Here is a 23,185-nt window from a genome sequence, read left to right as displayed (position 1 = left end):
CATGTGGGTGACGGAGTTAGGTTCATAAGATATAATAAGCACGCGTGATAAACGTCGTATTCAGAGGGCTTATTTGAATAAAATAAAAATATTTTTGTTAATAATTTTATAAATGATATTGTTTCAGATTATATTTAGTGATTGCAAATGATAAAAACCACAAAAAATAATTTACAGAGAAACGCGGGACGTTTTCTGCTTATGGTGACGGAGTTTGGGTACTTGGGGATACCTTTTCAAGGTAAATGGTATTTAGTAACAATTATCTCTCCTGCGAGTAAAATTTGGGGAGGGGGGGCTGAACCCTCTATGATGCTTTGTGCCTAATGGTTAGGTCTAACTTTGCAAAAAAAAAAAAGGGGGGGGGGCTAAGCCCCCCCCCCCCCCCCGGTTCCGACGCCTATGTACCGTGAGTTTGTGTTAAGTTTATCTATAGAAATTAAGGGATCTTTGGTGAGCAGTGTGGCCAGTGAGTCTCTTTCAAAGGATAAGTTTGTGATTGTTCTAGAACCTTACTGTAATATGAAGTCCTGAATATTTACAAGGTTGCAAAATATGGATTCAAATTTTCGCGCCTTTACTATTACCGCGAATAGTTTACGACATTTATTTTACCAAAAAAAATATTGTGATAGTGCACCGATAGCTTCATAAAATTATTAGTATACCAACTTTGTGTCTGATTTAAACAGGTACAATACACGTGGTTTAAAATAAATAAGTATTTTAACTTGTTTACAAAATGGCGTAACAGAAAAGGGCGGAAGTGGGTAGTTTTAGTATCCTGCACGATATGTCAAAAGTAAACGTAAGGATAATCTGATGTTTTTGTGAGGATTATATATAGGCCTAACGGTAAACAAAATTGTGTTTAGTAGTAGAAGAAGTTTATAATTTTGAGTTAGATTTAATAGTTAGCTTAAAGGTGCTCAGAGTTAATACTCCAGTCAGTCCAGATTACATTTAATTTTATCTACATGTAACGTTACAATTGTTATTTATTATTAATAAAGCCTTTGGTAGTCGGTAGGATTTTAAAATACTACGACGTAAACTGATGCCCATGCTCAGTGACATTTGAAATTGCAATTATGAGAAACTGAGAAGTTAAGACAAACTTAAAGTTAAGTATGACGAAAACACCATATTCCATAACGTTGCTTGGCTGAAAGTGAAAGTAAGTTTAGACCTGAGTGTGACACATGATCAAAATAAATGAAGTAACGTTAGAATAAACTTGAAAGAAACATATTTTCAGAATGTCGATTTAAAAAACACTAGTCAGGAGACACACACATATATACATACCACATATATATCTTGATGATGACCCAAGCACCATTGGCCCCAATATACAGGGCTATATATATAGATCATTAAGTACGTTTTAATTAATGTATCTATAATTATATAATAGTGTTGTGTTGAGCCGGAGGCGAGTGCTCTATGTATCAAACCCTGACTACTATTTAGGCATAGTACATGCACAACACAACACTATTATTATTATGCCGACTTTTGAATATACTGATGTGCTTTGCTAGTAGCTGTGACGTTCGAGTGTTGACAAGTCCCTAAAAATAATCACCGGAAAAGCAAGCGTTTGTTTTTTTTCTTCAAATTAATTAATTGATTTGATTGTTACCATTGTACCATTTGTTATGTCATCTTATCAACTCATTAAAATATATACGAAAAATGATGGAACTATTGTGCTGGCAAAAAATGGTCCTTGGCCAGAATTGATTGGTCTTAGCTTGACCAGTACATGTAAGTAATTACATATTTGTAAACGGTGTGGCATGTAGACAGAGTCAGAATCATTGAGCTAAACAGCAGACACTTCTATTTGTCAATCTTTTGTAATCACAACAGTAAACCATTGCAAGTATATACGGCAATATGTACAATATGTTTCCTTAGAATATGACCTCAATCATATCTTTTTATATGTCATTAACAATAAAGTGCTTTTTTATGCTAAATGAACCCATTGAATTACGGTAAAAGTTTTAAGAATCTATCACTTGGATGTTTTGTTACATGTCAAATCATGATACAAATTTGTGATTAGTATCATTACGTTTAAATTTCAAGACTCTTACATAAACAACCACAACTATGAATAAAAAAATATCAAGACATCAGACTACTTGCAAGGATATGGATCCTGTGTCCATATGTGGCTGTTCTTTTATTTACTCTCTAAACAACTTTTAAAAAAGGAATATGCACACAAATGCTAACAAACTTTGTTTAAATGAAGACAAACTGATGGATATTTTCTATGTGTTTCAGTTTTAGGCGGTTAATTTGAGATTTTCAGAATGCAGTATAACCCTCCCACAGGGCCATATAGCACTGGGTACCCTCAACAGATCCAGGGCCAAACACAAGGCATTCGAGCCCCACTTCAACCAAATAATCAGAGGTAAGCTTGTAGAACTCAAGGATTCAAGTCATCTGTTGATGTTAGTGAGGGTTAATTAATAAAGGTGGCCAACTTTGGTTGTTATTGCATATGATTTTTGCATATTCTCGTAAATATTGTCAGTGTATCATACCAAATTAAATAATTGTTTTCATATCATATGCGGAATTGAACACAAATATTTAACTGGTAAAATTTTGTTGTTGATTTTTATTAAAGAAAATTTTTTTTTTTTTTTTAAATCACGATTTCTTGTTTGGCCGATTGGTGAGCATTGTCATTGTGCTTTTATGTTATAAATCCTGAAATCCTGTTAACTAAAGCTTTGCAGGAGTAGGTCATAAAATATTGACACAAAATAAAAAGTAGAAAGTGTAAGCGTCAGGATTTTTACCCACAGAAGTTTGTAAACTTTTCGAGTTATTTTTCTTCCTTTTTAGCTCACTTGAACCAAAGGTTTAAGTGAGTTTTTCTGATCACCTGTTGTCCTTCGTCCGTCTGTCCGTCCATCCGTCAGGAAACTATTCACATTTTTTACTTCTTCTCTAAAACCACTGTCAAAATTTAATTAAGAATCGTGACCCCTGGACTAAAACTGGGGCCCCAGACAGGGTTCAAAGTTTAACATAGAAATACATAGGAAATTTTATAAAATCTTCTTAAGAACCACTGCACTAGAAATGCCAATAATTACATTAAAGCTTATATCAATAGTGAAGATTCTAAATTGTAAAAATTGTGACCCCAGAACCAAAACTGGGGCCCCAGGCAGGATTCAAAATTTAACATAGAAATACGTAGGAAAAATGTAAAAAAATCTTCTTCTGAAGAACTACTGCACCAGAAATGCCAATATTTACACAAAAGCTTGTAATATATTGAAAATTCTAAGTGGTAAAAATCGTGACCCCAGGAAAAAAACTGGGGCCCCATGTGGGGTTCGAAGTTTAACAAATATAGGAAACATGTTTTGAAAATCTTCTTAGGAACTACAATGCAACAGTTTTGGATATTACTATGCATACTCCTTAATTGTAGATTCTGAATTGTGAAAATCGTGACCCCCAAGAATGCACGAAGAGGGGAGAAAGAGAGATGGAGAGAGAGAAAAATAAGAACTACACACTGATCTTTTATGTTAGATAAAAACGCTTCAACTTCTTAAAACAAACCGAATTAAAATGCTACAGTTTTTGAGATTATTAATCAAGCATCCTCAATTTGTGAGGATTCAAACTGTGGAAGCCATGACCCCCAGACTAATACTGGGGCCCCAGGCGGGGTTCAAGGTTAAAATAGAAATATAACGGAACATGTTTGAAAATCTTCTTTTCAAGAACTAAGTGCAACAGTTTGTGGGATTACTATGCAAGCATCCATGACTATTATAGATTCTTAATTGGTGAAATTGTGACCCCCAGACTAATACTGTAGCCCCAAGAGGGGTTCAAAATTTAACATAGAAGTAAAAAGGACAAATGTTCAAAAATCTTCTTCTTGTGAACTACAATGCTTCAATCAGATTACTAAGTAAGCATCCTAAAATAGTGTAGATTCTAAACTATAAAAGCTGTGACCCTCTATCTAATACTGGGGCCCTTGAAGGGGTTCAAAGTTCAACATAGAAATATAGAGGGAAAATGTGTAAAAGTCTTCTTGTGGAGAATTACCATACAATGTTACAATATGTGAGATTACTTTGCATGTATCTTTAACTAATACAATATAACTCTAAATTATTAATAAAGCTGTTACCACCAGACTAATACTGGGGCCTCAAGAGAGGTTCAAAGTTTAACATAGAAATATGTATGGAAAAATGTTTAAAGAATTTCTTCTCAAGAACTACAGCATTACAGTTTGCAAGATTACTATGCAAGGATCCTCAAATAGTGTAGATTCAAAATTGTTAAAGCCAACCATAAACCATGAACCAACACTGGAGCCTCAGAAAGGGGTTTAAAGTTTAAAATGGAAATAGCATATGCTCAAAATAGAATGTTACAAGGAACTGTTGTTCAGGTGAGCAATGTGGCCTATGGGCCTTTTTTTTTTTTCTTTTCATAAATCTATAGCTCTATAAAATTATGGAAATTGGGTGCATTTTGATATCTTTATTAAACCAGATGGTAAAATTTCTTACACATATGGAAGAATAATTATGAAATTACAAAATATTACTATTTAAGAAAAATTGCATATAATTGTAACCCAATTATATGCTTTGAAGTGCAAAAAAATGCAATTTCCTATTTTAAATAGTAGATCACTTATTTTGAGATGGCCTTTAAAAATAACAAGACAACAGACGTCTAAGAATCTTATCAGATAATTGTTTAAAAATAAAGATTTTTTTCAATTTTGCTCTTTATTACACCCAAGTTGGCCCCAGTAATCTAACATGTAATTTCAATTGACTCTTCATTCACATGCACTCTTAACATAGAGGGAACTACATCCTAATACCGGTATCATTTAAGTATGATGAGCTGTGCTATTCAAAGATTCAAGGAAGAATAAAATAATAAGTTTCCATTTGGATGAAAATGATTATAAATAACCTGAGCAATGATCGATTGCATTAAGTGAACTACATAGGGAAAATGCAGTGAAGGCAAAATTTGATTTTAAATAGTCAAAATAAACCCCTCATATGACACTCCTTTTCCTGTGATGCCCAGTGATAGTACAAGAACCAAGTTTAACAGATGGACTATTTAAGATGGACTAAAGTCCATAAACCAGTAAGTACTGTGTTGATACATGTATTCATCTGATGGTGGTATGCCTCACTCAATATTTTTTAGCAGATATCGATAGTGATAATTATAGTCATGTATTGAAGCACTCAGTTTGACAAGGATGAAAATAAAACCTGGATATAATTATGTCGATTGCATAGATAGATAGATTAATCTATCATTTTTTTGGTATAAATGTCATCATACATATAGATATACTGATACATTTTGTACATGTATAGATTGCATCAGTACCGGTAATAGATGGTTCTATTTTGAAAGAAATGGTGATTGAGGGACATAATATTAATATGAAATATGATACCAGGATAACCCATGAAAGCTTCAAGATTCAAGCTTATTTTCAATAGGGCCCTTAATTTTAATTGTATATAGAACATAGAGAATATATCTACTTCTCAAAGTCATGCACCATGCATGTGCACATCATATGGAGAGGAAAATGTATAATGCGCTGTTTTAAGTAAAAGGGATCATTTTGAGCTTTCATTATAGAAATTTATGAGGCACACTGTATTTGCAGACATGGAGATAGGATTTAAACATTAGTATTATATTTATTTTTGATTTAAAATTTGAACATTTTGCTACATCTTCCTACAAAGCTCTTCTTCTAAAGGAAATTAATATAGTCTAAAAAATGGTCATGGCCATTCATCCCTCTTAAAATGCATATTATTTTTGCCTGTATGTTTCAGTGTGCTTTCTCTTTGTATAGAGCCTACAACAGTAGACAATTTGGTGTGAACCCATCCTCAGTCCCACCAGAAATAGGATGGAACCTAACCGTCGCTGACCAGACACCTTCTCCCTGGGGACAGAGAAATGTCTCACCCTGTTTCAATCAGGCGAATCCATTTCAAGATGACTTTGTTTCTAATGCAGTACATACCACTGCATCAGCTAGTTCTGCAAACAATGACAGATTAAGTGCTAGAAGCTTGCATAGATCTACAGTGCTCACTCCAAATATTTCACCGCAAAGTTCTAAAAGTCCATCCCCAAATAGTTCCCTCAACACTTCATCGTTGATTACCCTTTCACCAATGAATACTCTTCAGCAAAACAAGGACACAAAAAACTCAACATACAGCATGGACCTGGAGGGACTTGATTTTACCACCACCACCACAACTTGTTCAGATCCTTCCAGTGACAAAATGTCCTTCAGCTCCATGACCGAAGAACCAAGTTCTAACAAACAGAAACAAGTATACCCTGATTACAGTCATGTGTTTAATGAAATTCGTAGAAACCAAAATGGAAGTTATGTGCCACAGTTAAATCCTTGTTTTCCTCAAGCCCAAACTGGAGCTTTTGGCTTGAACTATGGATGGAACATGTCTTATCTCTCAGGAAATCAGCAGCAGAAAGTATCTGATACAAACAAGGGCCAACCTTCAACTTATCAGTCTACATTCAGGTCAAACTGGACCTACCAGAGTCCTCGTCCAGCCTACAATGTCTGGGGATATGACCACAGATTACTAATGCCTACAGCCTCCCCTCCCAATTTGCAAGGCTCTCTAACACAAGTGGCCAGTAACAGTGACTTTGACTCTTTACGTAATGAGTCGGAGACAGTCGAAGAGAGTGCAGATGTTTTTCCAGATGACCTAACATCTCAGGGAAAGTTTGAAGAAAAACAGCCCCGTTCAAGAACTTCAAGTGATTTAATAGAATTTGAAGAACCAGAAGAGAAAGAATACATGTCCCTGGATTTATTTGATCCTCTATATTCGAGGACTCGAAGGGAATCCATCATTTTTAGAAGAAATTCTATCTCAGGGGAAGGTGAAAGACCAGACAGTACAGTAAGCGGTTTTGACTTTGCAGAATTAGAAAGACCCCAGTCAGATCTGTACCCTTCTCTTCAAACTGAGACAGAGGATTCAAAAAGCGTGTCGGAGAGATCTTCTGCATCCCTTCAGGGTGAATCCCTGTCAAGTGCTGATGCACTTGAGCAATTCTTCAGATCTAGTCATGTTGAGGTGGAGGAAGAAACCAAACCAGACATTCCAGAACGGCCACCTCCACCTGCACCAAGAGCTTCTGCCAATGAGGTAGTGATGATCAAATTTTAAAATATATGTTTGATTTAACTTTATATAACTAAATTGATCTTTAATCTACACTGTCTTGTCAGCAAGAAATACACTATATTCTATACAAAGGATGAATTTATTTTCTGTTTGAAGGGTCCGTATGAGAAACTTCACAAGCGTGTGTTTGTTGATGAAGAAGCAGAAACCTTCAGTCAGATGGTGTCAAAGTGAGTACTGTGGTTTGTTCTCAATTTGTTGTGTACCAATTTTTGTTGCTGAACATATCAACAAAATTAAATGTTATTGAAGTATAATTGTAAATACATGTTTAACAATATAACAATTATTTGTATCGGAAGAGCAGTCTTCACAAACTTAGATACAGTACTGATCAGACCCAGCTTAACACTAGAGCAGACTCGGACTAAAGCCCGGGTTTACTTTCCTGGTTTACTAGTACTCTGGGTCTGCTTTTTGAAAACTTGCATGCAGTTGGGTTTACTTTTGGTCCACTCAGGGTTTACTTTGGGTTTAACTGGGATTTGCTTTTGGGGTCTATTTTATGCACCAAAGTGAAGCAGACCAGTCTTTTGAACAGTTTACTCTAAACAAGAGTAAAGACAATTAATGTTTAGTCAAACTGATGTGTTTATACAGTCTACACATGTAATTACATTGTCAAATAAGCTGTCTGACATAAATACTGGTACTTTGTAGATGACAGCAATAAATATTCGAATACAAATAGAATAGCTGTCACGAATATTTGATTATTGATGTAATGGTATTCGTTTTAACACTATTTATCTTACCATCTTGCTTCCTGTAATTTCTGCCCCTTGTATACTCCAAATACACATGAAGCATCCGCTTTTAGGGGTCTACTTCTGATCAGGGTTTACTCTCTGTGTCCAGTCTGGGTTTATTTGGGTCTGCTCTAGTAAACCCAGAGTAAACCCCAAAAGTAAACTGGGGGTTTAGTTGGGTTTTACTTTCTGTTAGGTTGGGTCTGATTGGTACTGTATGCTCAGATCTGTCTGTTTCACAAAATCATTTTTGGCTAGAATCTTTTATGTTAATGGAAACACTGGGCATTGACTCAAATTTCGTGAAATGAAGGCAGTGTAAATTGTATACTCTGTAAACTTTCTCTCTTTGTATTTAAAAAAATAAGAAAGGTATAGAACACAAAAGCACATAAAACTTTGTGTAGGTAAGCTGTGTGGCCCATGAGCCTCTTGTATTTTCCTTTCACTAAAATGAACCAAATACTCTTCCTATTTATCATTTTTACACTTTATACTAATTCAGTTCTTGAATCTTTTTTTGCAGGTTGAAGTCAAAGTTCAAGTCCACAAACATGAGTGTGAACAGGGGCTATGTTGTGAGTGCGTTCTGTGAGAAGCAGCAGCCCCCCCTCTCTGTCAAGATCATTGTCCATTCGGACTATTCCGAGGAACCCGTTATCTTCACCTGTGACGGTCAGCTGCTTAACTGCTTACAATTGATCAGATTGTAAACAATTTGCAACAATAGTTTGCTGTTTAAAATATCTATCACATCAAAAGAACCCCAAAACATACATGTGTATACTACTCAATTAATACTTGGTCAGGTCCCCCCTATTATCAAAAATTTCAAAAAACTACTCAGTTCTCAACTTAGATTTTTTTTAAGACAAGTGCATAAACTTGAAGTAAACTATCAGCTTTGAGGCTGATAATTCAAATAAGAAAAGTTTGGGGTGTAAGGCCAGTATACTGTATAAGTACATAAATCTTTCCATATCAGAATATACAGTACAGCCCATCCTATGGTAATGGTTTGTTGTTTCAGTGCATTGTAACGTGGAGCATGTGATAGACAATGTTATATACAACCATCTCCAGGCGGAGGGCTGCAGTTCCAAGGACTTCATCCTGAAAATCTACGACAAGTCGGAGTATTTACTGAAGTAAGCCATGGGGAAAAGAGAACACACTTTAACTTCCATTATTTATAGAACCAATGAACGCAATATTCATGATGGCTTAATGTTCGTGGAAAATTGCCCAATCAGAAACTTAGTGAAAATGAAAACACTCAAATGTTACTGAGAATCTGAATTCAAGATTCTTAAAATTTGTGTTTCTTATCATAGTTTGATCAGTAATGAGTATCACATTAGTTTATGTTGAAATCAATACTGTAGAGCTTGTAAATTTTGTTCTTGCATTATTCTGCAAATTGTACTGCCCTGAATGTAAAGATAATACAACAGCATTGAGATTAAATATAAATAGTTGCATAAAAAAGAATATTTAGATGTATTGTTAGATATTCCTGTTAGCTCTTGCTGAAAACGTAGTATATGTTGGTGTGTATTTGAATTTATAGTGTATTCCTGAATGTTCTTATTCTTGTACATATTTGTATGACATTTAGGGATGTACTTGATTTAGCAGAAGACACTTTCAGCCAAAAAACGCTAAAAAGAATTCACAGCTAAACACAATACATTTTAGAGTATTTGATTGACAAATTAACTTTTCTGTGTCAGCGACCACCCACTCTCTGAGTTTGAGTATGTCCACAATTGTCTGAAGCTGGACAGGGAGATCAAGTTCATCCTGCAGAGGAAACAGGACATCCCACTGCCATTCCTCAGAACAGTATGTAGTCCATCCATCACAATCATTTGCAGCTGTAAACCAACTTTTATTCGCAATGAGTTTGTTTTGGATTTAACCAGAGATAAACTAGTTTACAGCGACCAATTTTCATATTCAAGATGTAGATTCTTTGGAAAATAATGTAACAGAGACAATTGAGGACTGGATCGAGAGAATAATTTGCAATGATGAGGCCCTTGCGAACCTCATGAAAATTTCTTGCAGGAATAAAATTTGGTTTACTGTATATGTATCTTAAAATTGTACAGTTTATGACCGTTCAGTGTTCATATAATAATCCATGTCTTAAAACTGTAAGAAAATAACCCATGGAAAACGTTCACTGTTATGATCTTTTCACAGATAGATGATGACGAGCAGTTTTTAGTGTTTCCCAAGGATTATGTGTCCCAGACTACAGGATGTGTATCGCAGTAAGTTCCCTTTATAACTCTTCTTTCATACAGTGAGACACACAGCACATCATCATCTCAGAAATGTGTATTGTCACATTGATACCCAATGCTCAGTGCACCATTGTTGGAAGTCAAATATATTCTCCTATTCATCTACTTTTTGTGTTCATTCACTTCACATCTGTAATTTTCATTATTAAAGCCAACACCATGATAATTAAAGCCGAAAGTTTCCATCCTTTTATGAAGTGACATATTGATTTCTAGTTTTTTATTGATACATTGTCTCCGTACTTGGAGATTGGGCCACTTATGTCACATACTATACCTACTTCTTTGTTCTTTGAAAGTATATTCTTTATTTTCATTTTAAGTTAAAGATCACAATCCAGATGAAACCTGTCGGTGAATAGTTCCTTGAAGAAATGAGAGCAAAATTTAAAATTCCAAGCTTTTTTGTGAATAGTTTTGATAAGTACACTGTACTAACTATTGGTAAATAAAACAGAAAGTATGAATTGCATAGCAATAAAGATAAAATAGCAGTTAATCTGTCAATCAATTATTATAAAAGAAGGAAAACCACTCAGAAGTATCATACATGTATATGTAGGTTCCTCTATTGTCTGTTTTCTGTTTGAAGGACTCAGCTAGAGACTCTAATGAACACATTTTACAAAGAACTGGAGAGTCTGATGGATCACATACTGAAGGTAGGAAGGAGTACCAGTGGAACAATCTGTGTACCGTAATCCTTGGAGTTGTTACAAGTTTTGACCCATGTTTAATAGATACTGTAAATTCATTTCACATGAATACTTAATTCCATGATTACGTCAAATTGTATTAAATCATGTGTATGGTATATGAAATTTCAAGCACCAAATTTTTGTAATATTTTGTGTAGTTCACAACTGTTTGAAATTAAAAAAAAACCCAAGATATTGAGATCTGTGTGAGTTTCTTCTTGTGATTTTACATTGATATTAATTCCTTGCATTTCATTAGGAATCTATGTTAATTGTAAATCAAGAGTGAACTAACCATGCCTCATATGTTGTTTCACATAGAACAATGGCAGACAGGTACATGTGACGGGACTGAGCCAATCGGTGAAGGCTGTATGTACCTTACTGGCCAACATTCAGACCATTGAAGTGGCCCGGTCTCTGAAGAGGGCGGAAGACATTGTAGAACAAATGCTAGAAGTCAGTCAATTTTATCTATATAAGGAATGAATTGAGTTTTAACCTACATATTTTACATCAAGTATAACACAACTTTGGACAGTTTACACCTTTCTATAAACCTCAAAATGTATTGAATGATTGAATGTGTATAAGATTTTAATGTAACATCAAGCACATTTATACATTTTGCAAAATTGTATATTGTGACATCAGCAAGTTATGTTACACAGTGAAGATGAATTTGAAATGTTTGCAGTTATCTTGCTGACAAATAAAGGCTTAGTTTACAGTTGTACATGTAAGTAGGTTCAGTGACTGTTTCATTAATCTGCTGGTTTTTTTCCCTGTGTAGAATCAAAAGCAGCAAGGTCTGAGTTCAGCTTTTAAGGGAACACAAGAAGCTATCAGGTAAATGCCTCTTTGATAGAAAGTATTGACGTGTATACAGATAATAAAGCAGCCCTTCATACACTGGAAACATCACAATGTATGTCATATCATAAGCTACTGCCACGGCACTGACTCTCTTAAATAAGTCGAACTCCTTATTATGATTTATTAACTTGCAAATACATATTTACATACAAATAGACTTGATTTCATTACACAACACATACTAGCCAGATAAATTATCCAGATACATGTATAATGTTTACTGTGGTTTTATCATTATTCTTTGAAAACTAATTTTCATGATTTCATTGTTGAGTTGATCCACAAAATTAAATGTCCATTTATCCTTGAAACTGTGATTTCAAGAAATAGTGAAAGTGGATGCCCACAAATATTAATGAAACCACAGTATTTGCTTGTTGCAACTCAGAAAGTAGCCTGCATGGTTTAAAGCTTAAATGAGCCCTAGCTGTCTGTTTTATTAACAGTCTATCTGTCTGTTTTATTAACAGTCTATCTATCTGTTTTATTAACAGTCTATCTGTCTGTTTTATTAACAGTCTATCTGTCTGTTTTATTAACAGTCTATCTGTCTGTTTTATTAACAGTCTTTCTGTCTGTTTTATTAACAGTCTAGCTGTCTGTTTTATTAACAGTCTATCTGTCTATTTTATTAACAGTCTATCTATCTGTTTTATTAACAGTCTATCTGTCTGGTTTATTAACTGTCTAGCTGTCTGTTTTATTAACAGTCTATCTGTCTGTTTTATTAACAGTCTAGCTGTCTGTTTTATTAACAGTCTATCTGTCTGTTTTATTAACAGTCTATCTGTCTGTTTTATTAACAGTCTATCTGTCTGTTTTATTAACAGTCTATCTGTCTGGTTTATTAACTGTCTATCTATCTGTTTTATTAACAGTCTATCTGTCTGGTTTATTAACTGTCTAGCTGTCTGTTTTATTAACAGTCTATCTGTCTGTTTTATTAACAGTCTAGCTGTCTGTTTTATTAACAGTCTATCTGTCTGTTTTATTAACAGTCTATCTGTCTGGTTTATTAACTGTCTATCTATCTGGTTTATTAACTGTCTATCTGTCTGGTTTATTAACTGTCTATCTATCTGTTTTATTAACAGTCTATCTGTCTGGTTTATTAACTGTCTATCTGTCTGGTTTATCAACAGTCTATCTGTCTGGTTTATTAACTGTCTATCTGTCTGGTTTATCAACAGTCTATCTGTCTGGTTTATTAACTGTCTATCTGTCTGGTTTATCAACAGTCTATCTGTCTGGTTTATTAACTGTCTATCTGTCTGGTTTATCAACAGTCTATCTGTCTGGTTTATTAACTGTCTATCTGTCTGGTTTATCAACAGTCTCTCTGTCTGGTTTATTAACTGTCTATCTATCTGTTTTATTAACTGTCTATCTGTCTGGTTTATTAACTGTCTATCTGTCTGTTTTATTAACAGTCTATCTGTCTGTTTTATTAACAGTCTATCTATCTGTTTTATTAACAGTGTATCTGTCTGTTTTATTAACCGTCTAGCTGCTGGTTTATTAACTGTCTAGCTGTCTGTTTTATTAACAGTGTATCTGTCTGGTTTATTAACTGTCTATCTATCTGTTTTATTAACAGTCTATCTGTCTGGTTTATTAACTGTCTATCTGTCTGGTTTATCAACAGTCTATCTGTCTGGTTTATTAACTGTCTATCTGTCTGTTTTATTAACTGTCTAGCTGTCTGTTTTATTAACAGTCTAGCTGTCTGTTTTATTAACAGTCTAGCTGTCTGTTTTATTAACTGTCTATCTATCTGTTTTATTAACAGTCTATCTGTCTGGTTTATTAACTGTCTAGCTGTCTGTTTTATTAACAGTCTATCTGTCTGTTTTATTAACAGTCTAGCTGTCTGTTTTATTAACAGTCTATCTGTCTGTTTTATTAACAGTCTAGCTGTCTGTTTTATTAACAGTCTATCTGTCTGTTTTATTAACAGTCTATCTGTCTGGTTTATTAACTGTCTATCTATCTGTTTTATTAACAGTCTCTCTGTCTGGTTTATTAACTGTCTATCTATCTGTTTTATTAACAGTCTATCTGTCTGGTTTATTAACTGTCTATCTGTCTGGTTTATCAACAGTCTATCTGTCTGGTTTATTAACTGTCTATCTATCTGTTTTATTAACAGTGTATCTGTCTGGTTTATTAACTGTCTATCTGTCTGGTTTATTAACTGTCTATCTGTCTGGTTTATTAACTGTCTATCTGTCTGTTTTATTAACAGTCTATCTGTCTGTTTTATTAACAGTCTATCTATCTGTTTTATTAACAGTGTATCTGTCTGTTTTATTAACCGTCTAGCTGCTGGTTTATTAACTGTCTAGCTGTCTGTTTTATTAACAGTGTATCTGTCTGGTTTATTAACTGTCTATCTATCTGTTTTATTAACAGTCTATCTGTCTGGTTTATTAACTGTCTATCTGTCTGGTTTATCAACAGTCTATCTGTCTGGTTTATTAACTGTCTATCTGTCTGTTTTATTAACAGTCTAGCTGTCTGTTTTATTAACAGTCTATCTGTCTATTTTATTAACAGTCTATCTATCTGTTTTATTAACAGTCTATCTGTCTGGTTTATTAACTGTCTAGCTGTCTGTTTTATTAACAGTCTATCTGTCTGTTTTATTAACAGTCTAGCTGTCTGTTTTATTAACAGTCTAGCTGTCTGTTTTATTAACTGTCTATCTATCTGTTTTATTAACAGTCTATCTGTCTGGTTTATTAACTGTCTATCTGTCTGGTTTATCAACAGTCTATCTGTCTGGTTTATTAACTGTCTATCTATCTGTTTTATTAACAGTGTATCTGTCTGGTTTATTAACTGTCTATCTGTCTGGTTTATTAACTGTCTATCTGTCTGGTTTATTAACTGATTATCTGTCTGTTTTATTAACAGTCTATCTGTCTGTTTTATTAACAGTCTATCTATCTGTTTTATTAACAGTGTATCTGTCTGTTTTATTAACCGTCTAGCTGCTGGTTTATTAACAGCCCTGTTGTCTGGTTATTAACAGTCTAGCTAACTGGTTATTAAAAGGTTGTGCTGTCTGGTTTATTAACAGTCTAGTTATCTGGTTATTAAGGGTATTGCTGTCTGGTTTGTTAACAGTATTGTTGTCTGGTTTGTTAACGGTTTATTAAAGGTATTAATGGTTATTAATAGTCTATCTGTCTAGCTTATTAACAGTCTTGCTGTCTGGTTATTAAAAGTCCTGCTGTCTGGTTTATAAACAGTCTAGCTGTCTGGTTATTAACAGTCTATCTGTCTGGTTTGTTAATATAATTGTTGTTAGGTTTATTAACATTATACAGTTGTTGACTGGGGTAGAGGGCAACAGTTGATCTGTCGGACCGGCTTGCAAACTGTTGCCAAAGGCCGAAGGATCAACTGTTGCCCGAGACACAGTCAACAACTGTTTTGTTATACCCTTTCTAATCAATAACAAATACAGTAACACTTTTTTGTGGAATGTGACGTCACCGGTCAGCAGTCTTTTTAACAGTCGATTTTAACAATTCCAATCTAACAGTTCCAGTCCAACAGTCAAAATGCTGGACTTTATTCGTATAGAGTTATATAGTAACTGTTTTACAGGGGTATAACAATATTGTTGTCTGTTGATTGTTTATTAACAGTCTTGCTGTCTGGTTTATTAACAGTCTAGCTGTCTGGTTTGTTAATATAATTGTTGTCTGGTTTATTAACAGTATTGTTGTCTGGTTTATCAAAAGTCCTGCTGTCTGGTTTATTAACAGTCTATCTGTCTGGTTTGTTAACAGTATTGTTGTATTGTTTGTTAACAGTCTTGCTCTCTGGTTATTAACAGCCTTGCTGTCCAGTTTATTAACAGTCTAGCTATCTGGTTATCAAGTGTATTGCTGTTTGGTTTGTTAACAGTATTGTTGTCTAGTTTGTTAATGGTCTAGTTTTCAAGTTATTAACAGTCTATCTGTCTGGTTTGTTTTATAAAACAGTCTAGCTTGCTGTTCTTTTAACAGTCTACAGTTTTGTTGTCTGGTTTATTAACAGTCTATCTGTCTGGTTTATTAACAGTCTTGCCACTCACTCCTCCCTGGTTCAAGAGATTCAGGAGGTGCTGGAACAACTGATGAAAGCAATCAATCAACTGGTTAAAATGTACTGCACTGCTTTCCATACAGACTTCATGCTGGGATCACCAGTCAAAAAGAACTGGAGTAAGATAGCATTCCTTTCATTTTATACAACAGCCCAATTTATTGTTAAGGTCAGACAACACGTTCCTCAATTTTAGATAACTTTTTCCAGGAATTTGTTAATGGTTTACAACTACTTTGACAAGCTTTCTTGCAAAAAATTAGGGTACCTTACCAGGCATTTCTGCGAAATACTAGAATATGCAATTTCCTATATAATCTTCATGAAAATACACTTGAATTGCTGATATGAAAATAAATACATATACACCACAGCTAAATTCTCTAAAATAGAACTGTATCTCGGGCGGGGCGGGGCTTTGAACTCACGACCTCTAAAACCTCTACGCTTCTGGCAGTGAGCGGCCACGGTTCTAACCACTCGACCATCTAGGCATATAACCAAATACAAGTATATTTTGATCATTTTTTAAGTAATTATAAAATAAAAATTTTTTGTTGGAACTCTTTATTACGAGGAGATACAAAAAAGATTCTCGAGGAACGTGTCGTCTGACCTTAACTCAATATTTGTGCAATGAATTTTATACCCTGGTATTTAAAAAAAAAAGTAAAAATATGAAGATGATTTACCATATGCATTACAATTTTATGCTATTGAAAAAAACCCAGCAGGTACTTAGTATTGTACATTTGATGTTACCTTTATATTATATAAAGTCCATGGGCATCAGGTTAAAGATCAATTAATAAGATCTAGTATTTCAGGTGAAAAGTATGCAACAAAAGTTGAAGATGATTTCATTCTACACATTGCCACGGCTCATAGAATACCTGCTGAATGGATTCAGAGGTCAGTTAATGCAATGAATGAATATAAAGAAGGATGTATACAAGACAAGTTTTATTTTATTAGATGTTTTTCAAGATTGACTGAATCAAATTACTAGTATCATGTAATTCAAAGAAAAAATTATGTGTGGAGTCATGTGAATGAATTTAGTGAAGCTGTCATATTCAATAGAAAAACCAGCATATTATCTAAAATGAGATCTGAACAAGTTTTAAAGTAGGGAAATTTGAAAGGATAACTATTCTTCCTATCTTTTTTAGCTCACCTGAGCTGAAAGCTCAAGTGACCTATTCTGATCACATTTTGTCTGTCGTCCGTCCGTCCGTCTGTCCGTAACTTTTCACATTTTCAACATCTTCTCAAGAACTACTGGGCCAATTTCAACCAAACTTGGCACAAATCATCCTTAGGCAAAGGGGATTCAAAGTTGTGAAAATTAAGGGCACACCCGTTTTCAAAGGGAGTTAATTAGAAATTAATGAAAAATTTCGAGAAATATTAAAAAATCTTCTTCTCAAGAACCATAAAGACAGGAAAGCTGAAACTTGTGTGGAAGCCACAAGTGTAGGGCCACAATGGGGGGTCGAAGTTTTACATAGGAATATATAGAGTAAATCTTTAAAAATCTTCTTCTCAGAAACTAATCAGCCAGGAAAGCTGAAACTTGTGTGGAAGCATCCCCAGGTAGTGTAGATTCAAAGTTGTGAAAATCATGACCCCCGGGGGTAGGGTGGGCTACAATGGGGGGGGGGGGGGAAGTTTTACATAGGAATATATAGAGTAAATCTTTAAAAATCTTCTTTTCAAAAACTAATCAGCCAGAGAAGCTGAAACTTGTGTGGAAGCATCGTTGGGTAGTGTAGATTCAAAGTTGTGAAAATCGTGACCCCCGGGGGTAGGGTGGGGCCACAATGGGGGGTCGAAGTTTTACATAGGAATATATAGAGTAAATCTTTAAAAATCTTCTTCTCAAAAACCAATCAGCCAGATGATTCTTTATAATTGTTAAGACTTTGGCTCCAGGACAATTCTTCGGCCTCACAAGAAGGTTCAGAGTTTGATGTAGCTTTATATCCCATATATAAACAATTGTTAAGGATTTTTTTGAGAACTGCAATACTCAGCATGTGATATGACTATAAAATCATCCTGTTAGAAAAGGGACTAATGATTATAAACATAAGAATATCAAGGAGGGGGGGGGGGAATGGATTTTATTTATACAGGATCTACATGTATTATTGTACATTGTCCAGATTGTTTGTATTATGACGCCATTAAGCTGATTTTATCATACCTATTGTTCCTCAGGTGAGCGATGTGGCCCATGGGCCTCTTGTTTTTAGAGTTGGTTGGGGGTGGGTGAAGTATCTTTTGATTTCATGGCTTTTTCTTCCTACCTGCTGACCCAATTTTTTAAAAAGTCTTGAAAAACAACTACAGTTACTGCTATTTTAATTATAAATAAAAATTTGGCCTTATATGAGAATTAGGTTTAGAATGTTCTGGCAAACAGTACTTGTGTTTCTCCGTAGGTATGATGAATACAGAGTGGTGTGTTCACTTCATCATGGCAGCAGACAGATCGGAGAGGATGTCGTGTCTCAGACGACCACCAATCAGAAGGAGCTTTGTGATTGGTTAAACTGGGATCAGTGGTCAGTGTCTATATGTGTACCAAATAGCTGGCTGCTAATTTTGGTTAACTTTTCCGTTAATACCAAGTGGCAAAATTTAAAGTTGTCAGAATTAAGTTTTTTAAGACTTTTATAGAGGATTTAATTAGCAAATTGAAAATTAAATGTCTTAATTTAAAAGTAAATGAAATAATTATTTTCATTTGATCACCAAATTTTTATTGACCAGATACATACCTGCACTTTTATTTTATATAATCCTATCCTATCCCATTGTGTATTAGTTCTATCGTATCTTGCATGTGTAATGCTGCATTGTTAATGTACAGATTTGAAAAACTAGATTTAATCCTCTATGTAAGTAAAGGAAATGAAAGAAAAATTTCCATCTTCCCATCAACCATCTTAGAAAATCTTTAAAAAAGCAGAACAATTCTGCATGCATACCTGATATCACGATTCTCTTGTAGGTTGAGTTTTAAGGATGTGTGTGTCAACAAATTACCCAGAGAAACTCGCCTCTGTGTTACTCTGTGTGGACTGAAGGGTATACAGATCACGGGGAGCCCGGAGACAGCCAGGGTGATAATGGCATTGGGTGGGGTCACCATGCAGCTCTACAACCAGAAAGGGTATGGACTTGATATTTGAGAAGGCTGGATGGCGGTCACCATTTATAGGCTATATTTACCTCCTTTAGAAATCTTTTCTCACTCTATCATTCCAATTGTAGCTATTTTTAAACAGCTATTCCTGCAATCACATAATCCTAAAATCAGTGTTTAAAAAAATTCCAGTTAACACATGAAATTCTATATTAATTTTTAATGGCTTTTAAACTGTTAGGAAATAAATTAGAATATTGACATGCACAAATCTTTCCCTATAAATGTATGAACCTATGGAAAAGGAAAAATGTTAATTTTTGTGTGAACTTTTCAACGGTTCCATTAAAAGAATACATAACAAAACTACTGTAAATGTCATCAATCCCAGGTGTCTAAAAGTTCCCAATTTGCTGTGTTATTATCTTTCATGGTGGTTTTAATTTTTTGGTTAATCGATTTTTCTATTATGTGTAATGTAATAAATTTTATCATCTACATTTCTAATGAGTATTGAAAATTTACATTATGATTATATTATTTTTCATTTCTCTGCTTTACCTATTACTAAATTCAGAGTAATAAACTTTATTTATTTATCAGAATATTTAAGTTAAGAAACTGTCCTTACCCCTTTAATTGACCCCAGAAAAATAGCAACATCAGTCTATAATTATTATTGATGCACAATATTCACTAATATTTGTGGGAAAATGTAAAAATAGGAACATAGTGAAATTAAAAACAGTGTAATGTTTTCTTTGTCAAAAGTTTAATTAAATTTCTTAATCAACTGTAAAATGTTTACTTATTGAACAAAGCCATTTTAAACAGAACACTTTAAAAATGTACTACAGTGCAAACATTTTAGATTTTGTACTACGTACATCATCACTCTCAGAAAGTGGTGAAAAACCACAGCATGGTGATCCAGAAAATCACTTCAAGTTCTGGAAAATTAACAGTATGAAGAAAGAAAAATGGAATAGTATCTAATAAAGTGTGATCACATTTTTGCAGGTACCTGATTCAAGGCAGCCAGCTAGTTCCCCTGCAGATGAACATGCCTGCTGATCCCTTCAGTCCTTACTGCTCCGTCCTCGGAACAGACACAGTGTTACTGCAAGTAAGATCAATATAGCTCGCCTTCAGATGTATTCACATCGAGATGTATTGAACAGTTTGTGTTCATGTTGCCGTTATGAATCACTGTTTAATTGTAGGTAAATCTGCCTGATTTCGGAGAAGACATTGTATTTCCAGATGTTCTTCCAACCAGCGCAAAGTATGCAGCTATTATATCTTTGGAAAATTCGTGATTTTTTTCTAATTTCAATACTAACAACTGTTCTAAAATATGTACTTTGTAAACTTACAGTCAGAAGAGGGGATTTGATCAACTTTTGCCTGAAATCCAGGATATTGTTCATGGAGTTCTGGAGAAAGATTGTATCTCGTCGTGAGTACAAGTACATGTATACAGCCATCTCAGATTTCTCATCCAGGCATAGATTGAATGTCAGTGGACACTCATATTGTCTCTTGCCCATAGATACTGGTGATAATAAAATGGAAATCACATTTGGCTGTCTAGGGTGTCTCACTAGTATATGATAAAAATCATACTCAACTTTTCCTGGTTTATCTACATAAGTACATTTAGATGTACCGGTAATACTATAAACTTTTATACTAAGAAAATATATTTTAAGGTACTGTATATCCGGTAATTTTTGCAACGATCTAATTTTCGCTTTTTTCTTGATCACTTTTACATCACACAAAATCTGTTGGTATTACTCTGAAATATTACACAGTATTGTTTGCGAAAGAAAATTTAAAAATTTTATATTTCAAAAAATGACTGATGCAAATGAAAATAATGCACATTTCCCCATTTTTGCAAATTTTGTGACACGAACAAAAAACTGATATACAATACATTTACAATAAAAGTATTAATTATCTGTGCATTTAGTGTGTACCCATTGATTTTTTTCTATTTGCACATTAATAGATAATTTCCTTGCAAGACAAAATTTAAATCTCGTTTGATTGTTAAGACAAATGTAAATTTCCATAGATCCTGCTAAACATGTAGCATGGGTAAATAAAATGATTCAGGATTCAATATGTAAAGATTTTCATAAATTGACATTACAACCAAATATGTATTCATCATAGATCTACTGACAAAGAATAAATGTTGTAAATAAAGTAATGAAAAGTTGTAAAAAAAAATAGATTTGTTATTCAAATAAAATCCATTGTACCGGTAATGTATGGGGATTTACCCAGGGTTGTATTCTCTGCTGCTTCAACCAAATGAACTGCATATTGAATCTAGATGACTAACATTACAGATGTCAGGCTGATGAGCTGGAGATTTTGTGGAGGTACCGCCACTACCTGTACCAGCATCCTCAGCTGTTACCATGGATACTGCAGGGCAGCACTCAATGGGATTACTTCCAGCTGGCAGAAATCAGCGGTTTGCTGCGGGACTGGTCCACTCTGGAACCCATGCAAGCTTTGGAGCTTCTGCTGCCACAGTAAGCCAAGCAACCATTTCATTATTTAAATAATGTACTGAATAAAAAATAATATGTAAAAATATTTACATTGTACATTTTTTTTTAAAGTAAATTTTATGAAAAGCTAAAGCATTTAAAACACTATATAACACGGAAGGGGAACATCATATGTTAAATCATGTGTTTTATATTAAAGTCATAAACCACTACTGAATTCAAAATCCACTGATATTCCCAAATATTGACTGACATTGTCTGACATCCACTGTACATTGACTGTACCTCACTGTACATTTCACTGATTTCCACTGTACCCCACTGTACATTTCTACTGAACAGCACTGTATCTCACTGTACACCACTGTACAGTCCTACTGACTTCCACTGTACCCCACTGTACGCCACTGTACAGGGCACTGACCAGCACTGTACCCCACTCAGTGGGGCCCACTGTACGCCACTGTACCGGGCACTGACCAGCACTGTACCCCACTGTAAGGCACTGTACTATTAATCTGAGAAAAAATCAGATTTTTAAATCTTCAGTATATTTTTTTTCTTCGATATTTATTTTAATTATGCTGTATATACATGTAGCATTATCATTATGTATAGAGATAACTTGACAGAAGAATGCAACAGGTCGTTAAATTTATTTAATACATTTTCTTTATTAATAAATGTCTATTGTTATTGAATGTTACGATCATAAAATTATGATAATTTCCCTAGCTATAAAGTGAAAGTATTGAATTTTACATGTTGAATCTAATTATTAAAAAAGTACATGTCATTATGTTCATTCTGCCAGTCGTTCGAAAATACCCCCCCCCCCCCCCCCCCCCCCCAACCAGCAAGGTTACATAATCATTTCTTATTGATGATATATGACAAGCCCTCGTTTAAATGATCGGGTTGTTAATTCTCTGTGTCTCATAAGCTGTGTTTTAGCCACTAAAACGGTCAATTAAACACAGAATCCACAAAATATATCCATGCTTGTTTTTTTTTTTTGAACACATGTCCAAATATCATGACTGCCCGCTTGACTACACAGGTACATTTTGAAGATAGCTCATTTGTTAATTGATTTCTTTTGAATAAAATATTGCAAATGTCGGGTTTTAATTTTACAAAATAACACCTACTGCAGAATACATTATAAATTTTAAACATAATCAGTGACATATTAAGCGGTAATTAAGTGTATCAATAATTTCAGCAAGAAATAAAAGGAAGGATTTAAATCAAGGAAGGTTGTAACATGTTGTAATATGCGTAGCTGTACAGTTTTCTTAATATATGATTTACTTTTAAATGTTTAAGATAAGATAAAAATAAGATATATAAAATGCTCTACGCTACACACTTTTTGTATAATGTGAGAGAGAGAGAGAGAGAGAGAGAGAGAATACAGGTATATCACTTTCTGAAAATATTGTATTGGTGTCATTTGCAAGCGTAGAAAA

At 34.2% G+C, this 23,185-nt stretch overlaps 1 protein-coding gene across 4 annotated transcripts in view; it reads left to right on the top strand.

Moving 5' to 3' along the window:
- The first annotated feature begins 757 nt into the window (after positions 1-757).
- LOC128172764 (phosphatidylinositol 4-phosphate 3-kinase C2 domain-containing subunit alpha-like) overlaps positions 758-23,185 on the top strand; it is a 58,356-nt gene continuing 35,928 nt past the window's right edge. For 3 of the 4 annotated variants that reach the window (XM_052838528.1, XM_052838519.1, XM_052838534.1), the window contains exons 1-19: positions 758-855; positions 2,299-2,431; positions 5,912-7,256; positions 7,392-7,465; positions 8,571-8,719; positions 9,075-9,192; positions 9,778-9,889; positions 10,253-10,323; positions 10,949-11,018; positions 11,376-11,513; positions 11,848-11,903; positions 16,005-16,147; positions 16,856-16,940; positions 18,476-18,598; positions 19,048-19,209; positions 20,203-20,308; positions 20,406-20,467; positions 20,561-20,641; positions 21,546-21,734. In XM_052838528.1, coding sequence (XP_052694488.1) covers positions 2,328-2,431; positions 5,912-7,256; positions 7,392-7,465; positions 8,571-8,719; positions 9,075-9,192; positions 9,778-9,889; positions 10,253-10,323; positions 10,949-11,018; positions 11,376-11,513; positions 11,848-11,903; positions 16,005-16,147; positions 16,856-16,940; positions 18,476-18,598; positions 19,048-19,209; positions 20,203-20,308; positions 20,406-20,467; positions 20,561-20,641; positions 21,546-21,734 — 3,188 coding nt within the window. In that variant the 5' untranslated portion in view covers positions 758-855; positions 2,299-2,327. Of the gene's footprint in view, positions 856-896; positions 1,771-2,298; positions 2,432-5,911; positions 7,257-7,391; positions 7,466-8,570; positions 8,720-9,074; positions 9,193-9,777; positions 9,890-10,252; positions 10,324-10,948; positions 11,019-11,375; positions 11,514-11,847; positions 11,904-16,004; positions 16,148-16,855; positions 16,941-18,475; positions 18,599-19,047; positions 19,210-20,202; positions 20,309-20,405; positions 20,468-20,560; positions 20,642-21,545; positions 21,735-23,185 lie in introns of those variants that run through there. The other variant, XM_052838523.1, reaches the window with a different exon arrangement.

Source organism: Crassostrea angulata, chromosome 1 (assembly GCF_025612915.1).
Source record: "Crassostrea angulata isolate pt1a10 chromosome 1, ASM2561291v2, whole genome shotgun sequence".
Taxonomy (NCBI): Eukaryota; Metazoa; Mollusca; class Bivalvia; order Ostreida; family Ostreidae; genus Magallana; species Magallana angulata.
The sequence above is the reverse complement of the archived record's forward strand: the minus strand, read 5'-3'. Positions and strand labels throughout refer to the sequence as shown.